At 38.7% G+C, this 16,222-nt stretch overlaps 1 protein-coding gene across 1 annotated transcript in view; it reads left to right on the forward strand.

Moving 5' to 3' along the window:
- The window catches only part of MLIP (muscular LMNA interacting protein), a 169,803-nt gene that overhangs the window by 84,242 nt on the left and 69,339 nt on the right, over positions 1-16,222 (forward strand). Inside the window, exons 6-9 of the mRNA XM_073335117.1 lie at positions 6,392-6,463; positions 15,246-15,311; positions 15,401-15,484; positions 15,582-15,641. Of these exons, the coding sequence (XP_073191218.1) occupies positions 6,392-6,463; positions 15,246-15,311; positions 15,401-15,484; positions 15,582-15,641 (282 nt within the window). The remainder of the gene's footprint in view (positions 1-6,391; positions 6,464-15,245; positions 15,312-15,400; positions 15,485-15,581; positions 15,642-16,222) is intronic.

Consider the following 16,222-nt stretch of genomic DNA (forward strand, 5'->3'; position numbering starts at 1 on the left):
TTTAATGAGTATGCCCACTCTTGAAATCCTCTCCCCCCCATCCAATGTTATAAGAGCTAAACCCAGTAATTTAAAATTCAGATCTCTCACTCTGCCTTTCATTTACTTTACTGTGCCCAAGTATTACAGAAAGCTGAGAATAATGTGTAAGTGTCAGGAATAATGAATTAAAGGAGAATGAAGAATATTTAACTCTGAGTATCTTCTCTCCGGTGGTTTGTCACAATACATTACATGACTGGACTATACTTAATTATAGATTTTCCCTTTACAAATCTGTTTTCCTTTTTTTACTTATTTTTTTTCAATTGGAATCTGTTGCCATTGAAGTCAACAGCAAAATGCTACTTGCTTTAATAGGAGGACTGCAGTCCTTTTTAATGTGTTTGTGCTTCTTTGTATATTATGACACTGACTGTATCCTGGCCTCATATCAACTTTCAGTCTTGTGCATACAATTGTGCACATGCAATGAAATGTGAGCGCAGTTAGACCTTTAGATGTCCCTATTTAGATGCCCCATCTGACTTGCAAGTGCATTCAGACCATTAGTCACCAAAATTGTGCAATTGCTGGTGCAAAAAGATGTGCCTAGAATACTGAAGGTTTTTTTGTTTTGCATATTTAGCTTTTTATATATGTATATACCAATATATATATACATGTAAGCTTGGTCCACCTCCATCCCTGGAAACCCTGGCTAGTAAGCTCTCCCAGTGATTCAACAGCGCACACACTCCACGAGGTACCTTCACCAAGTGTCTTTATTATTATTTCTTGCCCGGTGCTTTAGATACAGCACAATGGGTCTCAGCCTTTTATACTGCTTGCTTTCTTTTCTGAGCTATCCAGCTGGTCAGCTAATTACTCCAGTAGTTTATCAGATTCCCTACAGGTGCAAGTGATTCCCGTAAACTACCTAATTCCCTCCTACTCTAACTACCCAGTGCCCTACATATCCTAAGTAATGAGGGTGCTGGCTGCCCAAAGGCTCTCTGTTTATAGCTGCTAACAGCCCCCTTCTCACAGTATATGGGCTGTATTTTTAAAAGCACTATACAGACATTGGAGACAATTTCCAAAACCACTCAAATGATGCAGGAGCCTAACTCCCATTTTCAAAAGTGACTTAGGTGCCTAGGAATTTCAGTGGGAGTTAGGAATGTAGGAGCTTTTGAAAATCCCACTAGGCACCTATCTCAATCCTTAGGTACCTAAATACCGTCTACAACTCTGACCCATAGCTGTCTAAAGTTAATTGAAAATCAATGAGTTAGGCTCCTAAGTCACTTTTGAAAATGGATGTAAGCTCCTAAGTCATTTAAATGGCCAAATTTAGGCTGCTAGGTAAGAAATTGAAGTCCAGGACCTCCATGGTAGCATTCTCTGAGATGCTCCCAGTTCCATGCACAGGGCCAGTTAGACAGGCAGAACTGCAGAGTCTCATGAGATGATGATGTAGGGAGAAGGGATTTAGATTTATTAGGAACTGGGGAAACTTTTGGGAAAGGGGGAGCCTATACAGGAAGGATGGACACCACCTAAACCAAAATGGAACCAGATTGCTGGCACTTTACATTAAAAAGGTCGTAGAGCAGATTTTAAACTAAGGACTGGGGGAAAGCCGACAGGTTCGGAGAAACACATGGTTCAGACATCCCTTAGGGGAGGATCTATTAATAAAGAATCTGTATGTCCTAGTGGGGAGGAGAGGATGGAAAATAATAAAATATAGGCAGGGTCTGATCAGAAACAGTCAAATAAAAAAAGTCCCTTTCAATTACATCGTGTAATGGCAGACAGCTAAAAGGAGACAAGTTTTTAAAGTGCTTATATACCAGTGCTAGAAGTCTAATTAATAAAATAGGTTAATTAGAGTGCCTCGTATTAAATGTGGATATTGATATAATAGGCATCACAGAAACTTGGTGGAATGAGGATAATCAATGGGATTCAGTAATACCGGGGTACAAAATATATAGGAAGGACAGAACAAGTCGGGCTGATGGGGGAGTGGCATTATATGTGAAAGAAGCATAGAATCAGATGAAGTAAAAATTATAAATGAATCAAACTGTACCATAGAATCTCTATTGATAGAAATTCCATGCTCTAATAATAAGAATATAGCGGTAGGGATATATTACCGACCACCTGACCAGGATGGTGATAGTGACTGCAAAATGCTCTGGGAGATTAGAGAGGCTATTAAAATAAAAAACTCAATAATAATAATGTGTGATTTCAATTATCTCTATATTGACTGGGTACATGTCACCTCAGGACGGGATGTAGAGATAAAGTTTCTTGACACCTTAAATGAGTGCTTTTTGGAGCAGCTGGTCCTGGAATCCACCAGGGGAGAGGCAATTCTTGATTTAGTCCTAAGTGGAGCACAGGATCTGGTCCAAGAGGTGAATATAGCTGGACTGCTTGGTAATAGTGACCATAACATAATTAAATTTAATATCCCTGTAGCAGGAAAAACACCACAGCGGTGCAACACTGTAGCATTTCATTTCAGAAAGGGGAACTACACAAAAATGAGGAGGTTAGTTAAACAGAAATTAAAGGGTACAGTGCCAAAAGTGAAATCTCTGCAAGTTGTGTGGAAACTTTATAAAGACACCATAATAGAGGCTCAACTTACTATGTTTTTTTAATTTGGGGTACACATTTAAGAGAACCAAAAAAGAGCCACTGTGGCTAAACAACAAAGTAAAAGCAGCAGTGAGGGGCAAAAAGGCATCCTTTAAAAAGTGGAAGTTAAATCCTAGTGAAGAAAATAGAAAGGTGCATAAACTCTGGCAAATGAAGTGTAAAAATACAATTAGGAAGGCCAAAAAAGAATTTGAGGAACAGTTAGCTAAAGCCTCAAAAAGTAATAGCAATTTTTTTTAAGTGCATCAGACACAGGAAGCCTGCTAAACAACCAGTGGGGCCACTGGACAATCAAGGTGCTAAAGGAGCACTCAAGGACGATAAGGCCATTGTGGAGAAACTAAATGAATTCTTTGCATTGGTCTTCACGGCTGAGGATGTGAGGGAGATTGCCAAACCTGAGCCATTCTTTTTAGGTCTGATCTGAGGAACTGTCCCAGATTGAGGTATCATTAGAGGAGGTTTTGGAACAAATTGATAAATTAAACAGCAAATAGTCACCAGGACCAGATAGTATTCATCCAAGGGTTCTGAGGGAACTCAAATGTGAAATTGCAGAACTACTAACTCAAGTCTAACCTATCATTTAAATCAGCTTCTGTACCAGATGACTGGAGGATAGCTAATGTGACGCCAATTTTAAAAAAGGGCTCCAGAGGTGATCCCGGCCATTACAAGTCTGTAAGCCTGACTTCAGTACTGGGCAAACTGGTTGAAACTATAAAAAAGAACAATATTGTCAGACATAGAGATGAACATAATTTGTTGAGGAAGAGTCAACGTGGTTTTAGTAAAGGGAAATCATGCCTCGCCAATCTATTAGAATTCTTTGAGGGGGTCAGAAGCATATGGACCAAGGGGATCCAGTGGATATAGTGTACTTAGATTTTCAGAAAGCCTTTGACAAGATTCCTCACCAAAGGCTCTTATGCAAAGTAAACTGCCACGGGATAAGAGGAATCTCATGGATTGGTAACTGGTTAAAAGCTAGGAAACAAAGGGTAGGTATAAATGGTCAGTTTTGAGAATGGAGAGAGGTAAATAGTGGTGTCCCCCAGGGGTCTGTTCTGGGACCAGTCCTATTCAACATATTCATAAATGATCTGGAAAAAGGGGTAAACGGTGAGGTGGCAAAATTTGCAGATGATACAAAATTATGAAAGATATTTAAGACCCAGGCAGATTGTGAAGAGCTACAAAAGGATCTCTCAAAACTGGGTGACTGGGCAACAAAATGGCAGATGAAATTTAATGTTGATAATGCATTGGCAAGCATAATCCCAACCAGACATATAAAATGATGGGGTCTAAATTAGCTGTTACCACTAGAGAAAGAGATCTTGGAGTCATTGTGGATAGTTCTCTGAAAACATCCACTCAATGTGCAGCGGCAGTCAAAAAAGCAAACAGAATGCTGGGAATAATTAAGAAAGGGATAGATAATAGGACACTAAATATCATGTTGCTTCTATATAAATCCATGGTACACCCACATCTTGAATACTATGTGCAGATGTGGTCGCCTCAGCTCAAAAAAGATACATTGGAATTGGAAAAGGTTCAGAAAAGGGCAACAAACATGATTGGGGGTATGGAATGGCTTCCAGATGAGGAGAGACTGGGACTTTTGAGCTTGGAAAAGAGACGGCTAAGGGGAGATATGATTGAGGTCTATAAAATCATGACTGGTGTAGAGAAAGTAGATGAGGAAGTGTTGTTTACTACTTCTCATAACACAAGAACAAGGGGTTACCACATGAAATTAATAGGCAGCAGGTTTAAAACAAACAAAAGGAAGTATTTCTTAACACAACACACAGTGAACCTGTGGAACTCCTTGCCAGAGGGTATTGTGAAGGTGAAGACCATAACAGGATTCAAAAAAGAGCTAGATATATTCCTGGAGGATGGGTCTATCAATGGCTATTAGCCAGGATGGGCAGGATTGGTGTCCCTAGCCTGTGTTTGCCAGAAGCTGGGAATTAGCAACAGGGGATGGCTCACTTGATGATTACCTGTTCTGTTCATTTCCTCTGGGGCACCTGGCACTGGCCACTGTCGGAAGACAGGATACTGGGCTAGACGGACCTTTGGTCTGACCCAGTAGGGCGGTTCTTATGTTCTTAAATGCTTTTTGAAAATTTTACCATTAACTAATATAGACCCTGATCTTGCAATTTCCCACTTGTGGATGTAGCAAACTGCAGGATCAAGGCCATATATAACAGCTGTGACAAACCTAAGCAAAGATCATGACAAAAGAGAGTAATTTTTTTTTTCATTTTTTTCCCCCCTCGGTCCCTTCTTCCCTGTTAGGGAGCAAATGTCACAACATTTTTGTACAATAGTATTCTTGTTGGAAGAGGCGGATTAAGAAAAAGCTTATTACTAGAAATAAATTATGTAGAGATTAGACACTCATGAGGGCAGGAAAAATTATTAACTGAAGAACCCCAAAGTAAAGCATATTATACAATCTTTCATTGAATAATTGACTTGCCTCCAGTGCAACACAGTGGAAAAAGCAAAGTAGATAATTTTGTTACTTTATTTCTAGAACTGGATGAACACGGCCAAAAAGTATTCATTCACATTTGTTCACAGGAAAACTGACCATTCACTTTGGTGGTATTTGTGATCATTTTTTATATACTTTTTTTTTTTTTTGGACTATTCATGCAAGTGAAATTTTGTTCATCAGAATATTTGTGAGAAGGGAAAATGTCACAAATAGTCATTTAAGTATCTAGTCATACACACAAATAATTATGTGAACAGTGGTTCCATCCCTCACAATATGGTATTTTTGCTAAAAGCCCCAGCTCTTGAAATCATGTAATTATATGAGAATCTGAGCTTTCGTTTTTTAAAAAAAGTAAGTTTCAGGCTCTCATAGTTGCAGAGAAAAGCTTGAAACTATGAACTCTAAAGGCTCCTAAACCAGTTGGTAAATTAAAAAAAATATATTTAAAAAAACCTCATGATTTAAACCCAATCTCATGATTTTTGAGGGCCTGACTTAGGATTTTTTTTTTGGAGGTGTGAGGTTGGCAAAACTATGAATATTGCACAACTACTTACAACGGAAGGATCCACAGAGATGTCTTGGAAGGTCTTCTTTGGTTTGGAGTTGCCCAGACAGTGATCAAAACAATATCACATGTGTTAGTTGACCAGTCCACATAGCAAAAATAGCAAATATCCAGGCAACAGGGGCCTGAGTCTGCTTCATTAAAATCAATGACAAAACTTCCATTAGCTTCCATGTGGAAGCCACAGTTGAAGTGGACAGTTCATGAGAAATAGACAGGCAGGAATAGGTTTGCGCAGTCCATCCACTAAGTCATTTCAAATAAAAACAAAACTTGTAACACCGCCCCCCCCCCCCCCCAAAAAAAAACAAACAAACCAAAAACCCAACAGCATTCTTTATGGATACTTTCCCAAGTTAATTGAAGAAATTGTGTGCTGCTAAGTTTCTCAGCTCTACTTATCTTACATATAAACTATTCATATGGTTGTTTTTTAAAAATATTTGTAAAACCATGAAAATAGCACCATGGAGTGAAGCCCATGTAGTTCTTCTGTAAGAAATAACTTTTTCAAACCAAATGTAATCACTTTATTATTGATAACTTGTCAATGAGATTGGTAGAATTAGCTTTAATTCTATCATACCCTTTTTTTTTTTTTTCATTCCCATTCCTGCTTTCTGGCTTATCCCTTCTAGCAATACAAGATCAAGACAAGCTACAAGGCTTTTGCAGCAATCCCTACAAACACCTTGCTTATGGAGCAGAAGGTTAGTGTTTGCTCAGGAGCATGAAAATTGCCTCATGTATTCAAGCACATTCTACTTAAGAACATTTCATAATTAAGATTTTCCTGACATTAATGCTGTGAATATTTCAAAACATAAATACTGTGGGCTGACTATTCAGGGTTATATATGCTACTATTCTTCAGGGCCATTAGTGTTGTATAAAATATGTGAGACTTCCTTCTTCTGAGTTTCTACAAAAATTCCCTGCAGAAAATATTTCTTCCCATGGGAGTTGCAGTTTATATCACACTGTCTAAAATGTTCTTTGGCAAGCTTCAAAGGGCTAGATTTTCACAGTTCTAAGACCATGACAAATCTCTGGTGTTAAGTTTTGATTACACAATGAAGGCCAAATTGTGCAGTCCTTACTTGTACAAAACAACCATTGAAGACAATGGTGCAACTGACAACTTTAATTTTGAATGAAGCGTTAAATTTTTAGATCACCTGTGATTTAGAAGCCTAAGTACCATTGACTCTTTTGAAATTTTTGTCCAGCATCCAGCTTGTATTAAAGTCACTAGAAAGATTCCCATTGATTTCAGTGGGAGTTAGCACCTAACCTGCTTAGACATTTTTGCAAATCTCATCTTGAGGCACCTAAATACCTTTGAAAAATTGGCTCACAGGAGCTTAAGTCCCATTAACTTTCAATAAGACTTGTGGTCCTAAGATTCTAAGTCATCTTTGAAAATGGGATTTAGGGTTATATGTCACTTAAGATATGTCTACGCTGCATTGTAAACCTGCGCTTGTGGACTCAGTGTTTCCAAGACTGCACTTGAGCGTCCACACTACATTGTAAATTATTGGACCAGAGCCACGTTAATGTCTTCATACTGCACTGTCCAGACCTTCTCTCTTGGATCTGAGGCTTGAACAGCATCCACACTGCAAAATGACAGAGCTCGGACCCAAGTCATAGCAGGAATTGGGCTCTGACCCACATCTACTAGCCAGGTCTTAGGACCCAGGTCCTGAGTTCTTGCTGACCTGTGTCAAACTGATTTGTGTGTGATGGAAGCAGGGCTTGGTCTCAACCTGGTTCTGCGCATGGGCTTAGTTTGCAGTGTAGTCATACCAATAGGTCCTTTTTAGAGTTTTACCCCTGGTCAAGTATTATTAATGGTAGGCTAGCAGATAATGGTTGGCATATTTGAAAGTCACACCACGTTTAACAGATACAAACTGAATTTTTTTCTTCAAACCATTTAATACATTTTTAAAAACTCGCTAATGCTTGATTGAAGTTTTTCATTGATTGCAGATTATATCTTCTCTTATTGAAGTCTTGGATGTCCAGCCTTTTCTTGAGCATTGATTTCATATGGTGCAAATCAAGGGTGATTCCATTTTAGGAATGGATCTTGGTAACACTCTTTGGAATTTCTACCTTTTTCTAGTTCTATGTACCTTATTCCCAATACATAAAATTGAGTTTGTAGAAAATGACGATAGGGTTATCAGAAAATGAAGGTATTGTCTGAAATGACACTAGCATTGAGAGAGAAGACCTTAGTTATCACCCTTTCTATTGAAAATAGTAACCTCGGCACATTCTGAAAGGGTGAAAGCAAGTTCATACCATGTCAGTAGAAATTAGATTTTCTAAGGCAGGATTTGGGTCTCGGGCTCAGATAACTTAGGCTACAGTGTACTAGATTATGCCTTAATGCACAGCCTGATTAAGGGTGGTGTGTAAGTTGTACCCCAAATAGGCATGATAAGTATTGTGACTCAAGCACCACTCTAAGGTACAGCTCCCTCCCTGCTTCTCCCTCATTTTGGGGAGAGGAGGAGAGTAATTTGCTACTGGCCTTTACCAGCAACTAATTACAACATCCTCCTGTACCAGTTCAACTGGGTGGGCTGACACACATTCTCCACATACCGGCTCCAGGAGGGAGTAAGTAGGCACACAGCACCTACAAAGACCAGGGCACCCAGTCCTGGTAGCCCACACAAGGGAAAGGGGTTATTACTCATGTGAAGGTCTGTAGATCAAGTCACAGTCTAGCCCAAAGATAGTTGTTGTTATTGCCAATAAGTTTGTTCCAGCGATCATTATTAACATTTTTAACCTAATGTTTTTATAAGGAGAGGTGCAAGAGAACTAGGTTTTAATTATATAAATCACTTTCTTTTAGCATATAATTCTTGACAAGATCAGGCCAGTTTAGGTAAAAAGTCTTGGGGTATGTCTGACCATTGAGCTGAAGGTATGATTTCCAGTTTGAGGAGACATAGTTGACCTAGCTGAGATTAGGGTGACCAGATAGAAAGTGTGAAAAATCGGGACAGGGGGTGGGGTGGGGGGGGCTAATAGGTGCTAATATAAGGAAAAGCCCTGAATATCAGGACTGTCCCTATAAAATCAGGACATCTGGTCACCCTACCTGTGATTGAGCTGGCACCCTAAAAACAAAGTGTTTCTGTGGTGGTACACATGGTGGGACGGGCTAGCTGCCCTTAGTAGAAGCCCACTGGAGATACTAGGTACATACGGTGGCTAGCTGAGCCATCGTGGCTACACTTCTATTTTTAGCACATTTTCTTGATCAGAGCTAGTGTAGGGATATCTCCTTGACCTGGAAATTGTACCTCCAACTTGAAGTATAGACATACTCTTAGAGCTACACTTCTTGCACCAAGAAATGCTGTTCTGCAATATCCAACACAGACATTTATTTGTCATGATAGTCACTACTGAACACAAGCTGAGCAAGTATCATCTGCTTATAATTAGATATCACTGCTTAGGAGGTGAAACAAGGATTGTCTGACTTTTCTGAAAGGCATTTTTAGAAAAATAAGACAATCCTTGTTTCATTTCTTAAGCAGTGACATTTAATTGTTCAAGTGGTCAAGAGAAATGTGTTTGCCCAGGCCCTTGAAGTCTATGATCTAGTCACAGTTCATACCATGTACCAGATCACATGATAAAAAGGTGATGGTGATTTTGTTTCTTTTGCTGATATGTTTCTCTTCCTGTATCTAACTTTTATTTGTCTAATCAATCCATCTCTGTCTCTGATCTCTTTCTCTCTCTCTGTACATATAACATTTGGGAGGGTATATTTTTTAAACTTCCTTTTATGGATCCCCAATGTACTATTGTCATTTTAACACCAGAGGGCCAAGAAAGACAGTAATTCTAATGTTTTTTTCTCCTCCAAGTGTGCTGACTGAAGTGGGGTCTTTAACTTTCCCCCCATTGTTAAATAAGTGGCTCATTGGTTTTTTCATCTGCTGGTCAGACACCGGAGTGGTCAATTAATGGAGCTCTTTACTCCATGGAATTGTTTTAAATTGGGCCACTCTTGGGCCAGATGTAGAAGCTCTGCAAGGTGAGCTAATGGGAAGACCCTTTGTGTTCTGGACAGTTTGGGCCACTACAAAAGTTATTTTCCTCCCTTGGTATCCTACTGTTAATTGAATTGTCTCATTAGACTGACCTCACACTTGGTAAGGCAACTCCCATCTTTTCATGTATTTATATCTGCTCCTGTATTTTCCACTCCATTCATCTGATGAAGTGGGTTCTAGCCCACGAAAGATTATGCCCAAATAAATTTGTCAGAATCTAAGGTGCCACAAGGACTCCTCATTATTTTTGGACAATAAGAGTAACTCAGTGTCTTTTCACATAGACAATGCATCATAGTACATCATATGCTCTTTCCTTCCCTTAGCAGTGCAAACATATACAATCCTACTCTCATTCCCAACTGTTTTGTTGCTATCTGTTGTCAAGCCAGCCCAAGGAAGGTGTATCTAACTGGTGGAATACGCCATTCAGTGGTTGAACTTTGCATGTGAAGCTGAAACTCCAAACCATGACCTCTGTAATCCAAAGGTGTTAGCTCTACTAAAATAAAATGTGCCATTTCCCCACCCACTCCACTGCAAGTTACTTTCACAAGCTTAGCTTATTTCCTTAGTCCTTCAGGAAGCTAGTTTACATTATGGCCTCCTCCCTTCTGCTCTTCACTAACCCCTATACAGTCAGAAGTCAGTTTGTGTCAAAACTCCACCTAGATCAGTGGAATTCAATCCACCTCTTTATCTCCACCATGTTCCAGTGCCAGTGAGACTGTAGTGGGCTACCTACCGATCTGCTAATGGCAGTCATCAAAGTGACTCTAGCGATGTGTGACCGTAAAAATTTGTATTTTGAAATGTTTAAGAGCTGCCTTCATAAACTTACTACATTATAATATTTGGCACAATTAATTCTCAAAATCTGTTTTGGAACATGTTTCCTTACTACTTATGTGCTGTGCTGATCATATACCCCACACTGGTATCCTTTTCATTACTGAGGCATTTCCTTTTGCCTGGTATCACAGCATACAATGTCAGATAATGATGGGACCAACCCTTCAATCATTGTGCAGAAGGGATGGGGCTTGATAATACCGAGTAACATGTTGCCTTTGTTCAGCAAGTATAAAAAAAAGATAGCTCATCTACTGTAACTGTAGGTTGTTTTGTATTTTGAATTATCCCGCAAGTCTTGATTCTTATCCTCCATTATTTAAATATTATCAGGTTATACTCTAATTCAAAAATTCCAGCTCTGGGACAGATTATTTCTTTTTCAGATATAACATATCCATGATTTAGAGATTTCATTTATCAAATGTGCCATAAAGGTGTCTTTCACTCAAAATGGATCATGATAGATGGCTTTATTTCAAAGAATACTGAGCAAACTAACTCAAAACTACCTAGAGTGGAAGTCTTGTTAAAGCTGCTCTCAGGACTGTATTTATACAAATGTTTTCCCTGAATAGGGATTTTTAAAATAGAGCCTTGAGTAGATAATCCTTTAAATAAAACATTCTTCGGACTCAGCAACAATTGTTTGGTTTTCAAATATGCTAGAATCAAATTGGACAAGTCATTAATGCAAAACCTCCAGTTATACTTTTCTTAACTCTGGAGTCCCAAGCAAAAAAAAAAGTCTGCCCTACACTACGCAGCTGATCTTTAGCTCTCAATAGGGAATATTTATCATGTCTACTATACAGTTACATATAACTGTTTCTTACAAGTTAGTGCTGTATGTTTCTGTGACTGACCTTCACAAACAGCATACAAATATGGTATCATATTTTGGTTGGAAATACTGAGCATGATTTTACATTATTTGGATTTAGCATTTAGGGATATGCTTTGCTATCCCCATTAAAACAATATCATTTGACTAAAATCATATGGGTCTAAAACAACATTTCAAGAGGATTTACACACCTAGGAAAAACAAAACAATCCAGGAAACCCACCTAATCACACATTTGCCAGATGAATATCTTGCATCAAAGAGTCATGCTAAAAAAACATTTACTTCTAGCTAGAGATCCATCTCTAGCTGTGAAACGGAAAAGAAATGATTAATCAGTTTGTGTGATTATTAAAAGGGCCAAGCCTATCTGTCAACATACAATTTTGCAAAGCAGGCTATGGAGCTGTCTCTTTCTTTTTAAAAGCCATTGCAGACTTCTGAGTTCTAACTGTATCAAAGTTTCATGGTAGTCAATCCTTTCAGTGGCATTTCCCGGGGTCTTTAAGAGATAATATAATTATACGAGGTGCTGATGATAGTTGAAGCTGCCTCATGTAGAAAGGATTTTTCGTATATGGTAAGGCTTTAGAAATGTATCGATAAGGAAAAATGTGCTAGAAAGATGAAGCAAACTCCCCCTCCCCCCCCCCCCCCAAAAAAAAAAAAAGCCCAACAACCAGAAACAAAACCAACAACAACCAAAAACCCTTCACTTGCTTTGCTCAACACAGGATTCTGAAAATTCATATGATAAGAAGACAATACTTACAGAGTGTGGCTGGTACGGAACGGAGTATAGGCCTTGAACCATTTGAAAAATAGATAATTACACTAGTGGGTGAAGTGATTGATTTCTGTGCAATCGGTACTGTAAAGAGCCTTGGATCTTCTAATTAAATATCCAGGCTCAAAATCAGATTGTTCATCCATTTCCTTTCTGCTTTAACACTGGTTTAGCAATCACAGGAATTTTGGAGGGCCATACTGTCAACGCTGATCTCAATGAGATGCATACATTGCACTCACACAAATCTCACATTTGTAAGGACAAATGAGCAGTTAGACATGTAATTATCTGATTTACACACTGAAATGCACTTAGCACCTTATTTATGCTCTGTTACACTTCACCTTGAAAATATTGCCCTTCTGTTTAATATTTGAGTGAAAGGTGAAGGATTTAAGCAGGAATGCTGTTTTTCATACTGTTAAATCAGTAGACTAGGATGACAAGCTTGGCTTGTTCTCAATATTGCTGCTAGCAATAATGATGCAATATAAGATTATTATATGACATGGCCCGTGGTTGACTGAGAAATGCCAGTTTTAATTTTAAAAAAATCATACTTTTCAAATAATTTACAGCACTTGCATGCTGTTTTTTTCCCCAACCATGTGAAAATTCAAAATATTGTACTGATCAAAAAGAAATTCAGCTATATTTTGATACACTGTTATTGTACCCACCAGGAAAAATATATTAAAATGAATCCATTTGGGTACAGGCACTGAGTACCCATAAACCAGTTTCCTCTTATCTCTTCCACTGCTTTGAGGGAATATAGCTGTGCATTCCAAAGGAAGGAGAGCGAAAATAAGAGGAATTGAAAAGTGGTGAAACTTCTTAATATGTGTGGTTCTTTTTTCTCAGTGGTGATGTAGTGCTTGGGAAAGGCTCTAGATCAGTGGCCTTGAAAATTTAAATTATCCATCTCTCCAGTTTCAACAAGGGCAACAAGCAGCACAAATTTCCCAATAGTGGCTATCACACCATGACTGCATTCCGAAGGGATTAGCCATATGTTTTCTCAAACTGCCCACTGTAGTACTTTTGCATATGTGGTACCTTGTGGAAAGACTAGTCAGATGCTACTAAGTAATAGTTTCCCCATGTCAGAGTGTGTTCAACCACTGGGAGCATTCTGATCATGTAAAGCTTTTTTTCTTAGTGATTTACTGTGCTCAGTATCCTAATGGAGGAGGAATTCTTTAAGAAGCTTAGCAGAGTCTCCATTTTGAGGGTTTATTTGATTTAAGTATCTAAATAAAACAAGTTGTTTTTCTAATTTATATCCAGACACATTACCAGTTACTCTAACTGGGCAGAGGACAGAAATTCTGTTTTTGTGAAGGGTTTTGAGATCTCCGAATTTGTTTTCATTTGGACTTGGAATGAAATCCAGATATTTAAACATTTTCAGTGAAAGTGCTCTTTCAAAAAAAATCACTTCAGATTGATGGAAGCCTTTCATTTTGATTTAAAACTTTAAATGATATGTTATAATATATAATACGATAGACAATAATTGAAATAGCAGCAAAGGTAAAATACCAGTAACTTTACAATTTTGTGTTGAATGCTCTCAATAGCTGGGCAAAGAGGGGTATTCCATGCCTCACTATGTAAACTCATGCTTATTTTGTCACCACACTGTCTTGTGTGTTGAGGAGCACTGACATGTACCATGCTGAGATGTCACTGTTCCCACAGAACCCCACTGAAGCAGGGAGCATGTAGGGGTCAGGGTGACTAACTTTAAATAAATATATTTTGCTCTTTTGATATTTTTTAAAAATTAAATAATACAAAGGAAACTGAAAAAGCACAATGATTTAAAAATCCACAGATCCTGACTCCTGCGGTCTAGCATCGTTCTCCCACAGATTCCAGGGTAATTATGGTAACTTAGCATGGCGTCTCCTTGGAAGTCACTTTAAAGCAGGAACAGGGTAACAGCAACTAGGCTGTAGGTCAAAACCTAGAAGAAGAAAGGAAAAGAGGAATGATGTTCTGCATTCTTCTCTAAGCCTGGCTTTTGTGGGTATTCAGCACTTACTAGTAGAATTAGAGATGGGCAAATTCATTTTCACTAATTTCAAGCCGATACCAACTTTGTGGGTTTGAAAGTTTGACCTGGACTCAAAGCACATTTGGTTTGTGTTCTGCTTTGGAGAAATTGTGGTGAGAGGAAGAGATAAAAAAAATTGAATGGAAATCTAAAGAGATACTTATAATTAAGGCACCCACTTCAGCCATTAAGGCTTTAGAGAGTTTTCCTTTTATTAATGTATAACAAAGATTTTCCTTTATCTACACAATTTTTTGTTTAGAACCTCCTCCCCCCCGCAAAAAAAACAAAAACAAAAACATCCTTTGTCAAGTTATATGGAATCTCAGTGCTTCTTAAACAGGAGTCATTTTATTAAAGAAAGCAGCCACAGACACAAACCAACAGACTTCTGCAGAGATTGGGTCCCAGTCTTATTCTCTTGTTTACCATGGACCACACCTTATCTGGAAGGTATACAGCACATAGAGACATCTAGTGCCTAAACAACATACTGCAAGTAAACATTGGTGGGGAGACAATGGGTTTAAATTACATGCAGAAAAATTTTCATCTTAGATATTGTTCTGAACTCCAAGAATAATTAGGCTCAAAATAACAATACTCACCAGGAGATATTAGAGACATTCACCCTCTCTAATATCACTGGAATTTGGTGCTCTGTCTGTGCAGAACATCTTTAATGTTTCAAGATATGGTCACTTTCATTTGACGAAGCTTAGAACACAGCTATCTTCTTTCCCAGGTGATACGGGGAAGTACCAAGTAAGGAAACTTTCACATTGAAAAACATGTTTTTATTTTCATCCAATCTAACATCAGAACAATTTTTATTTATCTCTAGGCATTAGAAGAGCCAATTAAAACAGAAAAAGTGACTGAGGATGCCACTTTAGACACAAATTCGGAGGTAGGTAATCACAATAAATCTCTTCAGTCAGTGTTTCATTTCGACTCACAAAGCCAAAGCTAATTCAGCTGTTGCTTCTACTTTTGCAGATGTGCTCCCCTGCCCAGCTCAGGCAACAAACTGAAGAACTCTGTGCTGCCATCGATCAAGTGTTACAGGATCCCTTGCCTATGGTAATACAGCACTAATGTGGAATTTAAATGTTTTATCTCTTTTCCATCTTCTCTTGTTATTAACAAAGTCTGTGCACTTTCAAATCCCATTTTTCAGCGCCGGTGTGAATCTTCTCCATCTTCCCTGCACACTTCAATGGATTCAGACGTAGGCAAAGTAAGTGCGTAAGCTTGGCCACATACCATAGATACAAAACCTGTAACAGTAGAAAGCTACATTTAATCTTAAAAGATGACAGATCAATACAGATCCTCCCCTTAGTGTCCAAAAAGACACAGAAAAGAGAAAGGGAGGAGAGAGCAGCTACAGCTTTTGAGCTACTTCCTCTCCACTGCAACATATCTACTTGGAGGCAGAAGTAGTTGCAGTGTATGAAGAAAGGGAATTTGACCTTTGAAGGTCCAGTAGTCAGGGAAGAATCCAGAGATACCTGCCTTTCCAGAAGGCAGGACGTCTGAGTGAATGGCCAACAGGCTGAACCCAGCTGTAGGTGCTGAGTACCCCAATCCTCTAGCCGCTTACTGCTGAGCCTCAGCAAGCTTTCTGCACTCCCGCAACCCAGACAATATAGAGAGGGCAAGCAGATGGGCAATGAGGAAAATCTAGAGGTATGGACAGACAGGTATTACTTTTTAGGAGAAGTCATAAAGACTGTGACTGTTTAGTTCAGAGGGGAGACTCTGAACCTTTAGGTCCACTTGCACCAGATTATTTGTATTTGGGGCAAGTTGGCAGTA

This window comes from Lepidochelys kempii, chromosome 3, assembly GCF_965140265.1.
Source record: "Lepidochelys kempii isolate rLepKem1 chromosome 3, rLepKem1.hap2, whole genome shotgun sequence".
Classification (NCBI taxonomy): domain Eukaryota; kingdom Metazoa; phylum Chordata; order Testudines; family Cheloniidae; genus Lepidochelys; species Lepidochelys kempii.